Source organism: Oryza brachyantha, chromosome 1 (assembly GCF_000231095.2).
Source record: "Oryza brachyantha chromosome 1, ObraRS2, whole genome shotgun sequence".
NCBI classification, from domain to species: Eukaryota; Viridiplantae; Streptophyta; class Magnoliopsida; order Poales; family Poaceae; genus Oryza; species Oryza brachyantha.
In genome coordinates, this window is record NC_023163.2 from 1450983 (window position 1) to 1472582 (window position 21600).

Genomic DNA, 21600 nt, shown 5'->3' on the forward strand with positions numbered 1-21600 from the left:
AAGACGTACCGGTAGATCTAAATGATGAGGAAAATATTCTAATCCCTCAGGGATGTCCTCTCGTCTATTGCATGCTATCCAAATAGTTATAAAAAATTAAAAAAATTATGAAGATAGATTAATATAAAATATATCACTACATAAATATGCAAGTTCAAATATAACTTATACAATCCATAACAAAAATAACAAATTAAACTCTAAATAGTATACGTATACTCACAGTCATATTTGTTATTTTTGCTATGGACTGTGTGGTGATATATCTTATATTAATCTATCTTCATAATTTTTTTAAAAATTTTTTTATGACTATTTAAATAACATGCAATAAACGAGGGGACATCCACTCCCCGAACTAGTCATAACTCATAAGAAAATGCGCCGTGCTACCTAGTGTGGTTGATTTTAAATTTTTGCGAGAACACAAGTTGACAAGCATACAGTATTTGTCAACAAGTTAATCCATAGGCTTTAGCCAAATTAAACTGCAATGGGCTGACCAGCTGCTTAGTACGCCAATTCAATTTGGGCCTATTCAGCCATTGGTCCGAAAGGCCAAAACAGGTCATTGTTTTAGTTTTTTTTTTCTCCCTCATACGTTAACAACCTATGCTATAAATAAAGTTAATCACGTATGCGTTCGTTTATTGAGATTTTTCTAGATTTCTTCTTGGTTTTCACGCGTGCTTCCCTAAACGGTAAAAGTTATATACAAGTTTATCATCTTATATTCTAAAATAGATTTTTTTTCAACTTTCTATATGTTAATCCTATCATTTATATCATTAAATAGATATCACAAAATTCATAAAATCTTTCATATTCATCATCATCCATAAAAAGAAGACAATATATCTATAGGTCTAGATTGCCGGCTTCATGAAAGGTTGATGGTCAGCGATTAGGGTTAGGGATTTGATCTTCCTTCCTCCAAGATTACATGAGCCAATGCATTTCCTTTCTCCGTACTACATGACCACCAAAGTCCGTTGTATGGGGCATGTTATACTATAGCGTTAATGAATATCTAAAGTACTAAAATGGACCAAAATATTTATGAAACAACTAGTAACTTATTTTATTTGTTAAGTAATTATATTATAGAAAGATGTCATATTTCATAGAGGTGATACCTTAGACACATCTCACGCAAGGTAAAAAGTAAATGTGGTTCCTTCCCATATTTGTAGAATTTCTCTTGAACAGTGTTGCGCACGTAATAATTAGGAAAACTATAGAACGGTGTCCCGTCCTTACAATTTGGAATAGGACACCCTTAGTTTCCATCGAAATGTAGTAAGTAGCATTGTGTGGTCTGTCATATAGTCACCCAAATGCTTTTTATTTTTATTTTTATGTTTTTATAAGTATTGCGTATAGTTCATTAGTTGATAACACTCTAATATAAGTTAGTATCATCCGAGTGATCAGTTGATACCGGTATGATATCAGATCTGATACTGGTGAGAGGTATTATGTTCCGAATTCGTAGGGATCATTTCGTTCCAAAATGAGATAACACACAATAGCAGCCCCCTAATAATCCTGTTATGTAGAACGAGGAATAGCCCGTTCTTACTTTATTTCTTCATTAATTTTCCCCATTACAATACCTTGCTTTTCGTGTACAATACCCAATTGTTGAAAGTGTAAAAATGTATGTGTGTGGTACAATTCTTTTTCCCTCGATCCGTTCGAGCAAATAATCATCAGTATAACTATATATAATAATAAAATAAGAAGTAATCGTCAGACGCTCATATCCAGAACAAGAGGGGTGTCCCCTTTCTCGATGGTGAACGTCTTGTGCATCTTCCCCGTCGTCGTCGAGAGCTGCACGACGTACGTGCCGTGGAATCCCCTGAACTTGAATTGGCCATCGCTGTCGATGTGCCCGCGCGCGTGCGACGTCCACTCCCGCCGGAGATCTATGAACCTGTGTTTGCAGAGCAGAGGCGTGAACATCGATCGCTGTGCCAAATCAAGAAACAGTGTGGTACTCCGGCGTTCTTGATGACTGACCTTTCGCCGGCGTCGTTGACGGAGCCGTCGGAGTTGACGAGGCAGGCGTCCTGGCGCCACATGTGTCCCTGCATGAACCCCCAGAACATGACGCCCTCGACGGCCGGGTGTGCGTACGCCTCGCGGAGCACCACCTCGAGGTCCTCGGCGCGGAGGTCGACGTCGGACTCGCAGACGTCGAGCTCGGTGAGCCAGACGGGCAGGTCGGTGGTGGCGAGCTTGTCGAGCGCGTCGCAGATGACCTCGCCGACGGGGTTGGTGACGTGCCCCTGCAGGCCAATGCCGCCGACGGCCGCGCCCTTCTGCTGCAGCGCGCTGATCTGCTCGATGTACTTCTCCGGCGTGGCGCTGGGGTCGTTGCCGGACTCGACGTTGTAGTCGTTGACGAAGAGCGTGGCGCCCGGGTCCAGCCGCGCGGTCTCGCGGAACATGAAGGCGTTGATGTCGTCGCCGAGGCGGTCCTGGTAGAAGCTCCCATGCAGCATCTCGTTGTTGACGTCGTAGTGCGGGAACCTGCCGGCGTAGCGCGTGAGGAGGCCCTGGAGCCGCCCCTGCACGGCGGCCATGAGCTGGTCGTGGTCGAGGCCCTTGAGCCACTGCTGCACCACGTTGTCGACGGCCCAGAAGATGCAGTGGCCGCGCACCGGCTTGCCGTAGCGGTCACAGAAGTCCAGCAGCGCGTCGGCGTCGTTGTAGTTGAGCTGCCCTTCCTGCGCCTCCGTCCAGTACCACTTGAGCTCGTTCTCGAACACCGCCCAGTCGAAGTGCTTGGTGAAGAAGTCGACGAACGCCGGGTTCTGGATCACCCCGCCATTGATGCACGCCCCGAACGGGAAGCTGCTGTCCATCTGCATGACGCGGACCGACGCGCCGGAGATGCTTCCCGCCCCGCCGAACTTGAGAACGACGTCCCTCTTGCGCACCTGCAATCAGTCCGCCAAATACAGTACAATAAAACCTCCATTCCCATCAACTCGCACCTACTCCCTCCATCATTTTTTTTATATAACGTTATCGATTTTTATGTCAGATTTAATCATTCATTTTGTTTTTTAAAAAAATATCATTATTAGTTATTTTATTATAATATAATTTATTATTATAGGAACTTTAAATATATATACCTTATAATTTTGTATATTTGGATATAAATTTTGAATAAGACGAGAATGATCAAACGTGAACTAACAATCAAGAAAATCATATAAATTAGAGCAATTTTATAGTGCTTAAGTAGGTACTATGAGGTACTAAAATTTTACACTAAAATTTTAGTACCTAGGTACTAAGAGGTACTAAAATTTTACACTAAAATTTTAATACCTCATGGTATCTTCTCAAGGACTGTAAAATTACTCTATAAATTAATCCATGCATGACTAATCTTGCGTTATTAATTTAGCCCATTTGTGTCACCATCTTACACAGGAAGCTGTCCATTTGTGGCCGTTGATCTACTCACTTGAATATTTGGACGTCGTACAATACGTTTATTGTGTTGAACACTTGAACTGTGTTGGCGGATCATCTCTCGTGCCACGTCAAGTATGTTGGTCGCGCCTAGTCATACATGGATAGTCCACGCATCATCCAAAATTTAATTATAAATGTTCGTACGTTTTTTTAAAAAAAATTGTAACTGTCTAGATTAAAAGAATGCTGGTTACAACTTACTAATTACGAATTTCGGAATTAAACTCTCAGTCTTAAGGTGATACAAAGCTTCATATTTATTAATTCTGATTTTTAGAATTGTTAAATTTTCAAACATTTAGTGGTTAATTTGAACTATACTACTATGAACTACGTAGTATATACACATGGCTTCAGAGTACACAAAAAGAAAATGAATAACGTGGTATACGCCTCGTAGGTATGGATTTCAAATCTTGTACGTCAGTACGTGGTGGTTAATGCCTTAGCGACGTAGACCACCGGGTTAGTTAATAGTAAGGTAGTAAGTTAATTAGAGAGAGAATTCATAAAGTTAGAGTTAAGCACGGCAAGCAAGCAAACAAATTGATGAATATATCGAAGGCAGCGGCATCTACCGGCGACCAAAAGAGTTTCACGTTACAGAGGAAATAATGTAAAGTCATGATTCATAGTACGATCAAGCTCGTCAATGACGAAATGTTTCTAGCTAACGTGAGAGTTTTCTCAGAGTGTCTAGTTAATATATAGATATAGATGGAGAGATTGTACGTGCTGATGCAACGGTGATTACTCTTAATAAACCATAAAAAAAATGGAGATGAAATCAATCGCCTAGCTACTGATCGTTCTCATGAATAAATGGTTTTTAATTCGGTGAACATCGGGTGATGTGAGTGCTCACCTTGTCAGTCTTCTTCCTGAGCTTCCTGAACCGTGCCTTGCGGTCCGTGGCGAAGATTTGGAGATCCATCACCTTCACGTCGACGCCGGCGGGCGCGCCCTGGACGAACACCGTCGCGCCGCACGGGCTCGCCTTGAGCCGGAACGCGCCCTTGATCTCCGTCCACCTGCCGGCCTTCGCGCACACCGCGCCGCCTTCGACGACGCAGTCGTCGCCGTCGCCGTCGAGGCGCAGGTTGACGCGCACCGGGTGGCTCCCCTCGGCGCCGTCCCCGAGGCTGATCCACCCGGCCACACGGTACGTGACGCGGGGCCTGAGCGCGCCGGACACCGCCCGGCACAGCCCGTCCTCCTCGTCGCCGCGGCCCGCCGCGAGGATGTACCGGCCGCTCGGCTTGTAGTCGTCGGCCACCGTGTTGATGGTCTCGGTCGGTACCTCCGACGGCGCCTCATTGTGCACGGACAGCGCCGTGCACTCGCCGACGGGCGACCATCCGGCGAGCCCGTCCTCCAGCGTGCTGTTCTCGAGCAGGTTCACGTCGAAAACCACCTCCTGCACACACGAAAGCTCAAGCATGATCACTGCAAATAATGCTGCTTTTGGAAATGAGTACGAACCACCGTAGCTGGCAAAGTGACACATACCTTGATGCAGGCCATGGTCGACCGAGGCAGCTAGCTAGCTGGAGCAGGTGAACGCCGGAGACCGGAGAGAAGGATCGATCGAGCGAGCGACTTGTTCGCCGTGGATTGGTGTTTGCGGTGGTGAGTCACCGGCGGATGGCGCGAGACCGTATATAAAGGACCGATCGGTCGGCCGTCAAAATCATTGCGACATAGTTCTAAAGCGTACCGACCGCCAAAAATATTGTGCAAACTCGAAGCAACCACCACAGCGAAGAATTGAAGACGACGACCTCTGCTTCTCTCATCTCTCGCTGGCTTTGCTGCGTTTTGAGTAACAGTAAAGCTTAGGCAAGCAACGCCTGCGTGGCCATCTCGCTGGGCCTCAACTGGCGACTGGGCCCCACCAGCGACATGGCCCCACATGGCAGAGGGAGAATTGCGGGGGCTGCTTTGAGATAAGGTGTTCTTTTTTAGTAAGCATCATTACCGGCATCACCAAGCATGTGTGACAAGGGAGGCCGGGGCCGTGCTTTTCTTGGCTTTGGGAAGAGACAACTAAAAGCGCTTTGTTTAGTCGCCGGTGACGCCAAACATGGAACCATCAGTGCACAGACCAATCGGAGATTAGATTCGACATGGACTTTTCTGTCCATGATAATCTCCCGATTTTTAGCACTGTTCGGTGGACTGGACTCGTCATTAACTCCTAATCTCATTATGCTACTGTGTTGCTAATTAATTCACCGATAATTAATTAAAGCAGAGAGCTGGAGCTGGGACAGCTTAATTCTCATGGCAGGGAGGAGATCAGTGCGGCGGCCGGCCGGCCGGCCGGCCGGCGTACCCAACTTGCCGGCAGGCAGCCGCCCCACGACATGACTACGACGACGACGACGAAGATAATGGAGGATCAATTAGGCGTAGGGAGGGGAAGTACAAAGCTTCAAGACACAAACATCGGCTACTAAAACGTGAGGTTTGGTGTGACGGATCGGATCGTGTGGCTGTCGATCGAATGTAGAAGTGATACAGGAATAGCAAGCTGCGTACGTAGAATCAGGCCGTCCGTATGAACATGGATCCTTCTCGAATCTTTGTCTGGGTCGATCCCATGATGCTCTCTTCGCTACGAAAATACGCAATGTTCATTTCTACATAACACATTAGTACGTTACAGATGTATGGAAACGATGGAATTGTAAGGCCCAGCCCACCCCATACTCAACATGGAAGGGAGAGAGAGAGAAGAGGAAGGGGGAGAAGGAGAAAGAGAGGGGAAAAAAAATCTGACACGTGGGATCCACCGGACGCCACGTCAGCTGAACCGGTAAAAAAAAAAGGTTAATACTGTCGAGGGAACTTTTTTAAACAAATTCTATATGAATTTAGGAGTACACATTTCTGTTATCGTAGTTAAGGGACGAAAGCAAAACTTGTTTTTAAGTTTATAGACCTCTAGTGAACTTTTTTTCTCTTTGGAAGGAACTTGATGGCTTGGCCCATCCACATGACCAACATATTATTGGGCTAAGGTCTACGTTTCACACCGTGCGTTTCGTCTATTGTGAGAGTGGCCCGCGGGTGGAGGCTAGTCTGGGCCAGGCTTTCCCTGTTTCTTATGCTCAAATTTGACTCGCGTACGGATCCGGCCCAATACTAATAGCCCAAGAAGCATTTTAGCGAACAGAAAAGCATACACCGAATTTAATCGACACGTGAAAGCATTTCACAACGAGGATTAATGACATTTATGCTGCCTAGACTGCATGATGATTAGTGCATATAATTGACCAAGGTACAAAACTGTGGTTAAAGCAGTGGATGTGAAGAATAAAAGTTCCGTTGATGTAGCAGCGTAAGCATGCAATTGGCTTTTAGCCTCGTCTTCTCACGTCTATTTATACTTATAAGATAAAATTTAATTTTACCACCGTAAATTTAGAGTTAATTTTAGAGTTTTTTTAATTTGTGCTTTTAAATTCATAATAACACATATATATCAAAATTTTATTCATAAATTATTTTTATTTGCAAGTCATTTGATTTTTTTTTAAAAAAAGAACATCTAAACAACGATCACCAAATTTGCCGCCTGAGTTGGACTGAACACTAAGGTTTAAGAGAGTTAATGGATTTTCAGACATAAGGAATTTGGCTACGTTCATGGTGTCCTTTTTCTAGATCATGAAAGCCAGTTGGTCCGAAAATTGTCGGATGACGGCGATCCAACAGAGATACCGTGTAACAGAAAAGGTATTCTGTAAATTGTAAACTGTATAAGCTCCCGTGTTAGCTGAGCTTATAGACTTATATTAGTACAACTCTGTCGGTGCTTCCTTTTAAAACCAGAGGTACTGCATGTGCACAGAGCTTATTCCTGAATTCGCAAATAAACTCTGCTTAATTCACAAATGAGTTCGTAGTTGCCACTGTTTGTTACCGCTATGAATCCCGTGTGGATGGTGGAGGAAAGCTACAGCGTTATAGGCGTCCTCGGTGCCATGGAGGAGGAGTTAACAAAAGCTCTAATCTGTGTGCAAGTGTCCATGGCTGCCTACTTGCCTATTCAGTCTCGCCTTCTAGTAGTGGCACTTGTTGCTTGCCACTTCGTTCAGGGGAAATTGTCTCAACATTTTCTCTGTGCTGAAAAACTAGTGTTATTACTAGTTTACTACTAGCGTTGATGCTTTGCTTACTTTTGAATCTTTGTGGCTTCACAATGGCCGTCAAGATCAAAATCCATCAATAGAACAGAGGAAGCACTAAAACACAAACACAAAGGTTTGTGAAAGAGAAGGCGACCAGCACTTGCTGTTATTAAAAAGAAATGGGTCAAATCTAGCTGGCCGAGACCCACCCACATCAGCAGATCGGTGCATATATCATCGCGTATCAGAATAATAAATCTGGCGCTGCTAAATTACACATGGAGTCATAGACTCGGATTGATATTACACTTTTATTACAACGTTTCTAGGTCAAAATAATGATAAACAGAAGTAAGCACATCTAGATGACCCGACAGTTTGACACTGCACTTGTCCCTCATTACAGATTGCACCGGCTAAATTGATTTACTCTGTCTTGGCCTTGTCAGCGACCCCGGTTTCAGCGCCATCACGGCACATCATCTTCTTGAATTCCTCGAACCCGACGCAGCCATCGCCGTCGACGTCGACGGAGGCAATCATCCTCTCGCACTCCTCGGTGCTGCAGCCCTCGCCGATACGGCCGAGGACCTTCCCGAGCTCGGCCGCCGTGATGCGCCCGTCTCCGTCGACGTCGTACACGTCGAAGGCTGCGCGCAGCTCGGCCTCCTGCTCGGCGTCCCCGCGGCCACGGCCGTGGAACGCCGCGAACTCGCCGAGGTCGACGAAGCCGTCGCGGTCGGTGTCGAGCTCGCTCATCATGGCCGCCACCTCGCGGCCGGCCGCGGACTCGCTGGACGGCGGCGCGATGGCGCGCGTCACCGCGGCCAGCTCCGAGGGGGAGATCCTGCCGTCCCCGTCGGCGTCGAAGCGGGTGAAGACCCTCTCGATCTCCGCGTCCGGCGCCAACGCCGTCGGCTTCTCAGCCTTCTGCTGCTGCTGCGTCTTCTTCTCGCTGGTGCTCGACATGGCTGCTGTTGGCAAAGCTGGAGCTTAGCGGGAGTGAGCGCCGAAGACGAATTGATCAAAACTCAGAAGAGTGGCGATGGCGGTGAGCTTGCAATAATGGAAGGGGAGAGCTTTAAATAGGGCGAGTCGGGTCAGGTGGACGCTGCGGTGGTGAACGCGCCATTGACGCGCACCGACTTTTCATGGCCGTGGATAAAGAAAAGCATGGAGGGGTCTTTGTCTGGGCTTTTCGCGTTGCACCGGGCGGCGCGTCTGCCACGAGTTGCCCTCGGGGACATGACACGTTGTCGGCTGAGGGGTGCGGATCTCGGAGCACGGATGCAAGTTTTCCACTCTCGCAGCAGCAAGCAAGCAGCCGCCCGTTTCGTCGAAGGGCGCGTGCATGTGTCGACAGTCCGAATCACCGGCCACATGGCCCACTTATGTGTCCTGGACAGTGAAATTTAGTAATCTGGACTAGTATGGCGTACTCGTTTGGCCTCAAGTTTGGACTTTGGAGTTTGGAATCGGAGTCAATCGAGATGAACCGTACACGTGTCCACGTAGAGAACAGAACGGGAGATCATCGTCGTATCGAGTTTGACATTTCAACTAACAAAAAAAATCAAAAGTGAACTCCTTCAGAAATCCAGCCTACATCAAATTATCCATCTCGGGGGAGAATCGGCCCATATTAGCCTCTCCATTCTGCGATCCTAACAGGCCAATTACATTGCTACCAATCCAGCCCGTTCAGCAATTCGCACATGGGCCGATAGCCAGTTGTTGAAATGCTGATCCAATCCATTGCCACAAACGGACCCCCCGTGAAGCAACTCTAGAAATCACCTCCAGTTTCCAGTCTCCAGAACAAGCAGGAAACCTCATGATTCACACACTCCTCGATCCTTCGCGACCCATCTAACTCCTCGCCAATTGATTGTCATATATATACCCCCTTGGAGCAACGGACAGAGATCGTCATAAATTAATCCCACAAATCTGCTTGAAAGCCATCTCTGAAGCCCGTGAGCCATCGAGAGTTCGAAACCGGCGAAACAACCGAGAGACAAAAACCCAAGCGCAATGGCGCTGGTGCGGAGCGGCGCCAACGTGTTCGACCCGCTGTCGGTGGAGTTCTGGGCGGACGCCGACCCGTTCGGCACCGTGCGCTCCCTCGCCGAGCGGTGCCCCGTGCTCACCAACGTCCGCGTCGACTGGAAGGAGACGCCGGCGGCGCACGTCTTCAAGGCCGACCTCCCCGGCGTCCGGAAGGATCAGGCCAAGGTGGAGGTGGAGGACGGCGACGTGCTCGTCATCAGCGGCGAGCGCGCCCGGGACGAGCTGGCCGACGACGGCAAGAACGAACGGTGGCACCACGTGGAGCGGAGCAGCGGCAAGTTCCAGAGGCGGTTCCGCCTGCCGCGCGGGGCACGGGTGGACCAGGTGAGTGCGTCCATGGACGACGGCGTGCTCACGGTGACCGTGCCCAAGGAGCAGGCCAAGAAGCCGCAGGTGAAGGCTGTCCAGATCTCGGGTTGATCAATCTATCACACCGCGCGTCGCTCTCCGTTCGTTGCAGGCGTTGGCATTTGGCAAGATCAAAAGGATGTTGTGAGTTCTCTCAAGGTTCATAAGCAAGGTGCTAATAATAAGATGCGCTGAAGTAAGGAAAAAATAACTGTCATGTGTAGGTCGGTTTTGTGTGTGCAGTGCACAGCACGTACGTGTTATGTATGAAGCATGCTGGTTTGTCGTTCGGTTCTTCGTTAGACGTGCCATGTATACATCAGTCTACAAATATGTATACATCAGTCTACAAATGTATAGGAATAAAACGTGTGTTGTTAGTCTTACGACTGTAGCGACTTTTATAAAGAAAAAATAAAAAACAGTTTATTGCCTAAAAATAATTTAGATAAAAATTTTATTCTCTATATATAGGGATTAAAAAATAAACTAGGACAAAAATCACATAATAAAATTTAAAGTTTTTTTCTAAAATTTTAAAATCTAGTTTATAAACAGAAAGAAGCGAAACAATGGGAACATGCAATAAGTTGGCAGCGAGCTTGGATTTAAACTCTGGAGGGATGTCCCTTTTTATTGTATGCTATTCATCATTAAAAGTTTTGAAATAAATTGTGAAGATAGATTAATATAAGATATAACACTACATAAATATGCAAGTTAAAGTATGACTTTTATAACCCATAACAAAAATAACAATCCATAACAAAAATAACAAATATAACGTATACTATTCAGAGTTTAATTTATTATTTGTCATGGATTGTAGAAGTTATATTTGAACTTGCATGTTTGTGTAGTGATATATCTTATATTAATCCATCTTTATAATTTTTTTAAAATTTTTTAATGACTATTTAGATAGCATGCAATAGATGAGGGAATGTCCTCGAGAGTCTATAATACTTTCCCGCTAGTTAATCCAGCCATAGCGTGATTGATATATTTTTGGGGGCCATCCATTAGTCAATCTTGAAAAAAACTGAATCCATCGATTAATTTTATGAAACGTTGGATTGAAATCAAACGGTAACAAAACGGAACAAAACAATTATGTATAGGCAACAAGCACAAATCTTCAAGCAAATTTAATGAAAAAATTGATAGATTAAAAACTTTCAAGCAATTGACAAATAGTAAACATATTTTTTTCTTGTCTTCGCCATTTGAAAGAGTACAAATGTGCACTGCTCCAGCGCACTAAAGAGATGTACTTTCTTTGGATTTTTTATTTAACGTTATTAAACTTTTACACCCCATCTTTTCGATTATCTTTTCAGTTATACTTATGCAAATTTTTATTGAATTTAGTTTTTTTCGCTAAAATTGATTGTTATGAATACGTATATAAAATTTTTATTCATAAATTATTTTTTTTGCAAATATAATGTTTGTTTTTTCTATGAAAACCTAAACAATCACCCCTGTGATCATCTTATTTAATTTTCTTTTACAAATATACGCGCCAGTATACAAAATTATAAATCATGTTTAAAAGTTTTTAGTAATAAATCAAATCAAAATAAAATAGTAATAATTACATGTATTTTTAAATAAAAAATATGGTATGGTTAAATATAAAAATTAACGACATCAAATGTAAATATATAGAGAGAGAAGGCCGATCTTTACACCGTGGTCGGGCCGTCGGGGTATCCTTCTGGGCAAGCTGCCTCATGTTTGCATGAGGCCTTAGGTGGGCCGGAACGAACTTGTTGGGTCGTAACGGTATTAGTCCATTACTCCATTACAAAGTTTTATCTTGCGATTTTTAACTATCGTATTATCGAATTAGAGTAGATATTTTACTTTATGGTTTAATAAACTAACATATCACTTAATATCTGTATTAAAATAAAATGATTAAGGAGTTGGTTAAATGTGTAAAGATGAAATAAATGCTTTAAGTAGAGGTTTCCGTGTTCCGTTCAATTTAGGTGTGGGTAACCGTCTAAGTAAGGTTTCATTCTTTTTTTAAAAAAAGAAACAACATTTTATTTTTTTCTAAATGATGTTTTTTTTGCATGATATGGGTTAGGAGGAAGAGGGGACTTTTGCGAAACATTAGGGGTGGGAAAGATGAAGTATGACTCCACTTTTAAGTATTAGAGATATTGAATAAATAAATCATTAAAAAGATGTACAAAGCTTCAACGATGCTAACCAAGATACAAGATCGTAGAGATAAATCCATCGTCCGAATCATCGTCAAGTACAATTAGAAAGGATTAAGAAAAGGCCGACAACCGCTAAAAATGAAGTTTTGACATTGACGAACCACAATTATAACATGTAAAATTGTAGAGTAGAAGTACCATATTAATGAAACATTTTTATCAAAAATAATGATCCACCTCATATCCGTATATACAGCTGATTAAACAGCCGGTACGGCCTTTCCGTGGCTCTGAGCCGTGTCTGCGTGGGCCTTTCCTTTGGGTTTAGCCACCAGTTCATTTAGGGTGATTGTCTGATTTTTTTCATGAAAACAGTTCAATTATATATTTACAAATAAAAATAATATATAAATAAAATTTATATATATATTTTTAACGACTAAAAATCAAGAGTAAACTTTGATTTAAAAAACTCTAAAACCAACTTTTAAATTTAAAATAAAAAATTAAAAATTTAGCAAATAAATTTGAGCGAAAAGATAGCCACGCAAACGCGTCTACTCGCCGTACTGCGCACCGACGACGACGTTCTCCTCCCGGCAGCTCGCGTTCGAGATCAGCCGCAGGTTGCCAAAGGTTGCGGCCAAGTGTCATCGATCACCGTGTGCTTGTCAATCAAATCTACTCGACCGACCACTCGTACCATCTTTTCCGTTTTTTCTCCATGAAACTTTCACGTTTCCGTGCAATTAGGTAATAAAATTGATGCTCTGTGCAGACCCCAGAGGCATCGAAGTTCAATTTTCAACTGATGATTTCCACGACTAGCATGCCGAAGCTATGCATCAGTACGTGCATCACTACATCAACCTTTTTCTATATATGATCTGGTAATCACTTGTTTCTTTTCCCGATCAATGAACTTGTGGTGCTGAAAATCTGATTATTTTGGCACAGAGGTTGACATATAGGAGGATATTTTGTGATTTAAAGGTAAAGGAGGCGCTTGGCTACTTGAGTGCTAATAATCCAGCATCATGCATGTTCCGCTGCTCGGCAGTCCAGAAGGAAGAGCACTATTGTCTATTGCCTTGACGATAATACATCCACTTGCCCAAGAGCCTCACCAGATTGACATGCTTCCAATTGTCTGAACTCAACCTCAGCCAAAAAATCTCTTTCAATCATTTTACGGCAACTCTTTCCAAGCAAAGTTACAGTCGCCGTATTCAATAGTACTCCGTACTACTTATCTGATGGTTTGTTTTCTGCGGGCAAAGCTGATATATTATGTCATGATTACATCATCAAGCGATGGAAATTGATGCGACGAAATTCTTGGATAAGGTTTCATAAATCTGCAGATGTTCTCTTAAGTGCTAAGGCACCCACCATACAGACAAATGAAATGGATTGATATGTGGCGGTAATAATTATCTCCTAGCTTGGCTGCTAAGTGACTTGTATGAAATAATCCAGTTCTTGGGAGCACTGAAAAGTCGAATATGAAGTACGTACGTTTCCTTCCATCAAAATTAAATCCAGGATGGCACATTTGATCTGTCTGTCTAATGGCCACCAAGCATTCCTGAGACTAAACCCCAACCAAAGAACTGAAAGCGAGGTCTTTACCTGCAAAACTCTTAGTGCATTAATTAAGGAAGAAAATTGAGGGCTCGACGTGCTGTTGATCGGTACCCGTCAGGCCGTCAGTGAGCAATGGGTCTATTTGCACATAGTTTCATCAGAGATTTTGCGTGGCCCAAAATGTTTTCCCGGCACCGGGAATCTGTGATCTTTGTACTGACTTCTGTGTCCATTACAAACTTTGGTGAATCAGGAACGTACTAACGTACGTGCCATCTGATCAAAGAATGGACAATTCGGACCGGGCATGGTGGAAAAACATGGCTGTCTGAAACCTATCGTTTTGGCTGAATTATTGCCTGGCCGGCCTGCCTGTTTCCCTGTTCTTTCTTGGAGCCTTCTACCACTAGTACTCAGCTTCTTCCTGAGACCTTGTTTTCTTTAGAACTTTCTCCTGAGACCGAGAGGAGGATCGTGAAAAACACATGCTACTTGTTCTACTCGTGGCATGGACCAGTACGTGTCTTTCTCTCCTGATCTCCTCTTCAACTTGATAGGAGTATTTGATTCGCACCATTTCAATGAGCTCGCTCCTCCAGTTCAGCGAACAAGTCGCAGTTTGTACGTGGCAGTCAAAACTCAGCGGCTGAACAATACTTTTGCAGCGGTCAGTAAGTAACTGCAAGAGCAAGCTACTGAAACGGAGGGGTTTGAAAACGAAAAAGCAAAGCCGGTGACGCAGGTGATTACAAGCCATTTACTGCTTTCTGCCTAACACAAAATTGATGATGCACCTACCGCTCCGGTAACAAGATTTTTCTGAAAGAAAAGCTCCGGGTAATACTCAAAATAAGATAAGCTCAAACAGCATTAGCCCTATAAATTAGTGGTAGTAAGGACGGGATTGACGACGCAAGATCCAGACACGCACGTGGTGACCGGAGCTTGCATAAGACGCCGGAGAAAAGTGTGAACGGATTGCACATCAGCTCATCAAAACCCTTAACTAATGGAGAGCGACCGTGCAACACCACATCACCCCTTGGCTGCAGTTTTGCATGAGTGATGAGTGCTACTACTGTCCGTGGACACGATGGGCACACCTATCCCCAAGGCAATCAAGCTATGTACCTGCAGCTAGATGAGCTGCAGTGGAGACCGATGGATGGATGGATGGATGGATCGAGCCATGCGGCGTTGCGACGTGTACGGCCACGTCCCGACCGATTCATCGAGAGGGCTAGATGACGCAGAAATATGAACAAAAAAGCTTAAATAAACGTCGCGGTCGGAAGGGTCCAAAAGGTAGTATTTAGGTGCGTACAGTGACTTCACGACGTGCGTGGGGTCGCCGTTTCGTTCACACACTGACGAAGAAGAAGGCGACGTGCGCCGATCGCCGCCGTCGATCGGCCGGAGGGAGGTGAGCCGTGCCGGAGCTTTCGCGGTCTCCCCTTTTAGTCCACTTGGAAAGCTACAGTTTTGACCGTTCACACCACTGCGGCTCCAGCTACAGGCAATTTGTACGGTGCCGCACGGTGCTCTCCTTTATATAAACCGCTCCCTCGCCATTAGCCCAGCAGCAGCAGCAGCTCGGGATCCAAGCGTCAAAGCTTCTAAACGCAAGCTAGAAGCTAGCTGCAGCAGTATTACCAGAGAAAATTTTGATTTTGAAGAGTAGTAGTCGTAGTGATCAGAGAGTATATATCAGCGTGAGAATGTCTCTGGTAAAGCTGTTTGATACGCTGGCGTTCGACGCCTGGAACCCGTTCAGCATCTTCGGCACAACGGTGGCGGCGGACGCGTGGCTGGCGAGCGACACGTCGGCGTTCGCCAACACGTACATCGAGAGCCGGGAGACGGCCGAGGCGTACGTGTTCCGGGCGGACCTGCCGGCGGGGGTGAAGAAGGAGGAGGTGCGGGTGGAGGTGGACGAGGGCAACGTGCTGGTGATCACCGGCGAGCGCAGCATTCGGCGGGAGGAGAAGAGCCAGAGGTCGCACCACATCGAGCGCAGCTGCGCCACCTTCTTCGGCAGGTTCCACCTCCCCGACGACGCCGTCGTCGACCTCGTCAGGGCGTCCATGGACGGCGGCATGCTCATCGTCACCGTGCCCAAGGTGGTCGCCGACAAGCCAGCCATCGCCGCCGCCCCCGCCGTCGCACCCGCTGCCGAGGCGAAGGCCATCGAGGCCAGCCCGTAGTGAGGACGGTGCACACAGTCAGCTTCGTCTTGGACTCTTTCCAGTACTCAACGATCCGTACGTACGTGTACGTTGTTCTCGATAAGTTAAAGTGCTTGCGAGTAAGGTGCTTGCTGTGCTTTGGGTTAATTACCTTGGTGTGAAAGCTTTCTCGATGTAAGACAAGAAAGCAAAAAAGAAGAAGCCATATTTGCTTAATGCAATACATGCTCCACTAACTTTCCTTCTGAAATATATGCTCCGGTATGAATATTATCAATCAGTATGTATGATTAAGGGGCGGATTTAACGTAGGTGCTAGGGGCTCAAGCCCCCTACCTGCTGGATATCCATGGAAAATAAAACAGAGGAAGTGAAGAAAAATAAAAAAAATATGGGAGCTCAAGCCCCCTACCTACCTGTTGGATAACCATGAAAAACAAAAGAGAGGAAGGGAAGAAAAATGTACAGAGTAGAGGGCTAAAAGAGTAAGAAGACAATTAACTCTCCCTAATTTCCTGATGTAGATTTGCCCATGATCACAGGTCAGTAGTAATACTCCCTCGGTTCCTCCTGCAACTAATTTTAAACCGACCAACGTTATATATTTGGACAGTACTATGTTACTAATCTACTGGAGTCAGCAATCAGGAAAAATAACATCTATTTCGGTTAGTACTCCTTCTAATTTCATAATTATTATTGTTTTAGATAAAAATATGTTTAAACTATTAAAAACTTTTAATATATGTGCTTTGAAATTACTAGAACAACATATATAGATGAGTCATAAAGTATACTTTAAAATAAACATTATTTATTTATTGTATATATTTTAATAGAAAACCATGTCCAAATATATATTTAGAAGATTATAGTGTTGTTTAAAACTATAAGAATAATCAAACGGAATGGATTACTAATCAACCGGGGGTAAGCGATCCGGAACAAATAGACCTGGAGCCAAAAAAGATCTGAAGCGTGTGCATCAGGTGGACTGTTTCGTGAAAAGCACTAGTAGTTGGGTGATAGGGCCCTGTCCCGTGACCTCGGTGAATGGCCTCGCAGCAAGTACTCCAGCCGGCACCAATTTGCGTCGCGCTAATATAAGTTGGAATTAATGGGCGAGGTAGCGACGCACAGTTGCAGAGCACCATTACACCAACCGGGAAGCTAGCACGGATTGTCGGGGGACGCACGCCAGCGTTGCTCCCACGAAAATCTCTCTCTACTGCGAGCGGACGTGCCGATCGGATCGTCGTGGGGTCGGTCGGTCAATCGATTAATCAATCCAGACAATGGAGCAAATTGAGGACTTGGGAACGAGTTGAAGCGCGCGCACACACACAAAAGATGGAGACGATTGTGGGTTGACCGACCGGGTGCGGGTGCACGTGGGTGTCGTGGTGGCGGCAACAACTTTTTGCACGCGCTGCCGGCTGCTCGCACGACGGCACGAGACGGGATGCACGTTATTTGGTACGGCTGAAACGTTGAAGCCCGTTTAAACGAGGGCCGCATTCTGTCTAATGTGGGAAGGAGGGAGGGAGGCTTCCGCTTAAGGATGTGTGACGTGATAGTGGGCTTAAGATAATTCTTTTTTCCGTCCGACGGTAACTGGGCTAGAGAAACCAAAAGGCTATACATACTGGGTTTTGTCCAAGCCTGAAGTCTGTACCCAACACGTTCTTTTCTACCCAATATCCCCTCCCTTGATACTATTTGTTAGCTAGTTTTGGAAAAAAAAAGATGAGTTTTGTAATAACATTTTCATATAAACGTTTTTAAAATAAAATAAATTCATTTTTTAACTTCCAACTTTTAATAGGTAATCTTAATAATCATATTCTAACAAGATACATGATGCTAATCTAGGTTATTTTTAAATACATCGCTATAAACATGTTATTTAGGAGTATTCTCATTTATAAATATAACGATAAAGAAAAAGAAAAGTGAAAACGATCACCACCTAAGCCTTCTTTTCCGGAAGGAAGTTGTTCAGAATCTGCACATCTCAGCGAAAGGAGTTTACTCAAGTTCAAATGGTCAAACACTTTATTTACCCATTCATGTAGACGCCATGGGGGCATGGACAATTCCAAGGACCAAACATCAAAGTAGACCAATATCGTGCTCTAGTCTAGGACCAGAGAACACTACATTGGCCACAACACGACTGACACAGACACACATAGGCCACACAATCACCAACACGACCTGACCCGAGCACAGCACGCCATATTTCACCTCCGTTTGGCGCTCTCCCTCTCAGCCAGAGATCTCGATGGCCTTCACCTCAGGCTTCTTCACCTCGGCCTTGGGCACGGTGACGGTGAGCACGCCGTTCTCCAGGCCGGCCTTCACCTGGTCCACCTTGGCGTTCTCCGGCAGCCGGAACCGCCGCGTGAACTGCCCGCTGCTGCGCTCCACGCGGTGCCACTTGTCGTTCTTGTCCTCCTTCTCCTTGCTGCGCTGCCCGCTGATCACCAGCACGTTGCCATCCTCGACCTCCACCTTCACCTCCTCCTTCTTGACGCCGGGGAGGTCGGCCTTGAAGACGTGCGCCTCCGGCGTCTCCTTCCAGTCGATGCGGGCGCTGGCGAAGGCGGCGGTGTCGCGGTCGGAGGTCGCCGGGACAAGGGAGCGGAAGACGCCGTCGAAGGGGTCCCAGAAGTCGGCGAAGGGGTCGAACACGTTGCCGCGCCTCACGAGCGACATTGTCGCTGACGATCGCTAGCTGGTTGGGTTTTTTCTTGGAGAGTGGATTGGGACGAGTGTTCGTTGCGAGCTCGATCGAATGCTTTGCTTATGCCTCGGTGGATGGAGGTTGGGAGTGACGCGGGATATTTATAGGTTCACCACGAACCTGTCCTGAACCATCTCGACTTATCTGGTTTTTTCGCGTGTTCTGCTTTACAGCACAACTCTGCTCCTGCGCTTCCATCTCTCCACCAGCCTCTAGAAAGCGGGTCCCTCGACTTGCTCTAGAGTGATCTCGTGCATTTTGTTCTTTGCAGCATGGCTTTGTTTATATTATTGTTGCAAACGCATCCACTTATTAGCGATTAATAGGTAATATGAATAAAATTTTTATATAATTGCTAAGAAAATACAATATATAATAAAAGAGGAAAATATATTTGTCCCATGAATTTGACCGTGTCCCACATTTATCCATCGAAACTGCATATTCTTATTTTCTTCTTCAACTAAAAACTACCTCTCCTTAATTCCCCCCACCCCCCTCAAATTCTCTCACATGTTTAGCCGATGAATGCATCAAAAGATCATTCTGAAAAATTTAAAGGAAGGACAATTGCTCCATTGGTCTTGTTTTAAAGCCTAATTTAAAAAAATGACCATATATTTTTACTTTGATTTGACACTTTTCTTTATAAAAAGAGAATAAGACGTCTAACCTATTCAGTTAACCTTTGGTAATGATGTTAAAATTGTAAGATCATAGTCATGATCTATACTTTGTGATGAACAATTGACTTGTAAATTAATAGAATGTGGTTTAGAAACAGTTATGGTGTTGGTGTGAGTGTGTGTGACTAATGTGGGTCAGGTTATGATATCTGTGTCTGGAAACGGTTTGTTTGTCTCTATTTGTGCAGGTGACTTGAGGTCAACTGTGGTCAATGGCGAGGACCATGACTAGGTTCAGGGAGAAACCGAGGTCTAGATGGTCAGGATGCCATGTGACATGGTTGGACTAGAGTCGTGATTCTCAGAGATCAATATCGGTCAACGACGGTGTGATCGTGACTAAGCTCAGAGAGGAGCTGAGGTCCGAACGATCGAGGATGCCGGGTGACGATGTTGAATACGAGGTGACACATGATGGAAGAACACCGTGTGGGATGGAATCGTAACGGGCTTAACATGTTTGTTTGTGAGCGCCGAAAAAATATGGTGGAAATTGCTAAGAAAATTCGAAGGAAACCGATGCAGGTAAAAGGAAAAAAAAAGAGACGCTACAGTACCTAGGAGGATACCGTAGCGACCGTGCACTGTTCATGTTCGGACACTGTAGCACGCGGGTATTGTAGTACCGAGGTTTGGTTTTGGATTCTAATTAGAGATAACTTTTGGAGATGAGTCCTACTAGGATAAGGAGTCTAATTCCTAGTCAGAGATAGATTTTATTGATATAAATAGGTACCGAGGGGTGTGTCCCTGGTGTGCTTTTTTGAGATTTAGTTGTTGATTCTAGATCAATAATTTTGAGAGGAGCGTTGTTGGTGCGCTTTGAAAATTCTAGTTGATGGAATAAAGTCAAGTTCATTCGATCTACGTCTTCGGCTTTCATCTACTAGTGATTTTCTAGATTCTGACAATCTAATCGGAGCTGGTGACTTTCTGGATTTCGACGATCTGATCGGCGGCACAGGAGCAGCGTGATCAAGGTAGCAGTGGCACTGGAGCGAGGCGATCAAGATATTTTTCGACAGAGGTAATCTTTTATTCCACGAAAGATTTTTGGGTTTTGGTTTCTCTACATTCATCCCCTCTGGTAGGTCTGTTTAACTCTAATTCGATCCTACAAGTGGTATCAGAGCCTTGTTTGCATCGTTTTGGATTATTTGATCTTCAGTTGCTATGGCTAATAAATTTTCAACTAAGCCACATGTGTTCGATGGTACTGATTTTCCCTATTGGTGCAAAAAGATGAAATCTTATATTATGGCTGAGGATTATGATATTTGGTTAAAAGTTGAAAATCCCTATTAAATTCCTGATCAGATTAATACTGCTGCTCGAAAAACTCAATTTGAAAATAATTGCAAAGCTCATAATATTTTACTTAATGGAATATCTCGTTCTGATTTTGATCGTGTTTCTCATCTTGAAACTGCGAATGAGATTTGGACAGCCCTAAATATTTTTCATCAAGGGACTTCCAATATTAAGGAACTTCGCAAAGATGTTTTTAAAAAAAAGTACATAAAATTTGAGATGAAATCTGGAGAGTCCTTGGATGATTATCTTGCTCGTTTCAATAAAGTTTTAAGCAATCTTCGATCTGTTGATGCTTCTTTTGAAACAAATTATTCTGAATCTGAAGTTTCTCGACACTTTTTGAATGGTATTGATATGTCTATTTGAGAGATGAAAGTTACATCTATTCAGGAGTCTGTAGACATGTCTACTTTGACTTTGGATTCTCTTTACACAAAACTCAAAACACACGAGATGAATATCCTCTCTCGTAAAATTGATTCTAAATCTAGTGCTTTGATTTCTCGTTGAACTTCATTGCAAGTTGGTGCTTCATCATCGAATCCTTCCGTTCTTGATTTGATTAATGCCATGTCCGATGATCAACTCGAGCAACTCGAGGAGGAGGACTTGGCTGCGCTTATTAACAAGTTGTCTCGAGGTATGAATAATATCAGATTCAAGAAAAGAGGAGGTTCAGTTCGTTGCTTTGCATGTGGAGGGCTAGATCACATCCAATCTCATTGTCCCAAGCTAGGGAGAGCGAAGAAGGACGACAATGGAGACAAGTTCAAGGATGATAAGCCGAGGAGTTCATTCAGAGGAAGGAGGTCAAAGGAATCTCTCAAGAAGATGTTGGATCAAGTCTGC

General features: G+C 44.6%; 5 protein-coding genes across 5 annotated transcripts; 2 read left to right on the plus strand and 3 right to left on the minus strand.

The window, feature by feature from the left end:
- Positions 1-1543: 1543 nt before the first annotated feature.
- On the minus strand, positions 1544-5141 carry LOC102707730 (endo-1,4-beta-xylanase 1-like). The gene is made up of 4 exons (XM_006645410.2): positions 5008-5141; positions 4364-4915; positions 2026-2948; positions 1544-1939 (listed from the first exon to the last, which is right to left on the minus strand). Exons 1-4 carry the CDS (start codon positions 5020-5022, stop codon positions 1753-1755), a joined length of 1677 nt encoding a protein of 558 aa, XP_006645473.2. The 5' UTR covers positions 5023-5141; the 3' UTR covers positions 1544-1752.
- Positions 5142-7934: 2793 nt separating this feature from the next.
- On the minus strand, positions 7935-8689 carry LOC102718115 (probable calcium-binding protein CML16). Its single transcript, XM_006643621.2, has one exon. The coding sequence runs from the start codon at positions 8604-8606 to the stop codon at positions 8064-8066; it is 543 nt and encodes a 180-aa protein (XP_006643684.1). The 5' UTR covers positions 8607-8689; the 3' UTR covers positions 7935-8063.
- An 859-nt stretch (positions 8690-9548) lies between these two features.
- On the plus strand, positions 9549-10487 carry LOC102717833 (16.6 kDa heat shock protein-like). Its single transcript, XM_006643620.2, has one exon. The coding sequence runs from the start codon at positions 9672-9674 to the stop codon at positions 10125-10127; it is 456 nt and encodes a 151-aa protein (XP_006643683.1). The 5' UTR covers positions 9549-9671; the 3' UTR covers positions 10128-10487.
- Positions 10488-15407: 4920 nt separating this feature from the next.
- Positions 15408-16255, plus strand: LOC102717557 (17.9 kDa heat shock protein 2). The gene has a single exon (XM_006643619.2). It carries the CDS (start codon positions 15538-15540, stop codon positions 16021-16023), a length of 486 nt encoding a protein of 161 aa, XP_006643682.1. The 5' UTR covers positions 15408-15537; the 3' UTR covers positions 16024-16255.
- A 1786-nt stretch (positions 16256-18041) lies between these two features.
- LOC102717284 (16.9 kDa class I heat shock protein 3) lies at positions 18042-18807 on the minus strand. The gene has a single exon (XM_006643618.3). The coding sequence runs from the start codon at positions 18721-18723 to the stop codon at positions 18274-18276; it is 450 nt and encodes a 149-aa protein (XP_006643681.2). The 5' UTR covers positions 18724-18807; the 3' UTR covers positions 18042-18273.
- Positions 18808-21600: the final 2793 nt, after the last annotated feature.

What these genes read in the sequence shown, in the direction of transcription:
- LOC102707730 (XM_006645410.2), bottom strand. An exon ending in TCAGGAAGAAGACTGACAAG is followed by an intron (nt 2,949 to 4,363) that starts GTGAGCACTCAC and finishes GACTGATTGCAG; the next exon opens with GTGCGCAAGAGGGACGTCGT. An exon ending in GTCAACGACGCCGGCGAAAG is followed by an intron (nt 1,940 to 2,025) that starts GTCAGTCATCAA and finishes CTGCAAACACAG; the next exon opens with GTTCATAGATCTCCGGCGGG.
- LOC102718115 (XM_006643621.2), bottom strand. Translation starts at nt 8,606, where the DNA reads ATGTCGAGCACCAGCGAGAAGAAGACGCAGCAGCAGCAGAAGGCTGAG.
- LOC102717833 (XM_006643620.2), top strand. Translation starts at nt 9,672, where the DNA reads ATGGCGCTGGTGCGGAGCGGCGCCAACGTGTTCGACCCGCTGTCGGTG.
- LOC102717557 (XM_006643619.2), top strand. Translation starts at nt 15,538, where the DNA reads ATGTCTCTGGTAAAGCTGTTTGATACGCTGGCGTTCGACGCCTGGAAC.
- LOC102717284 (XM_006643618.3), bottom strand. Translation starts at nt 18,723, where the DNA reads ATGTCGCTCGTGAGGCGCGGCAACGTGTTCGACCCCTTCGCCGACTTC.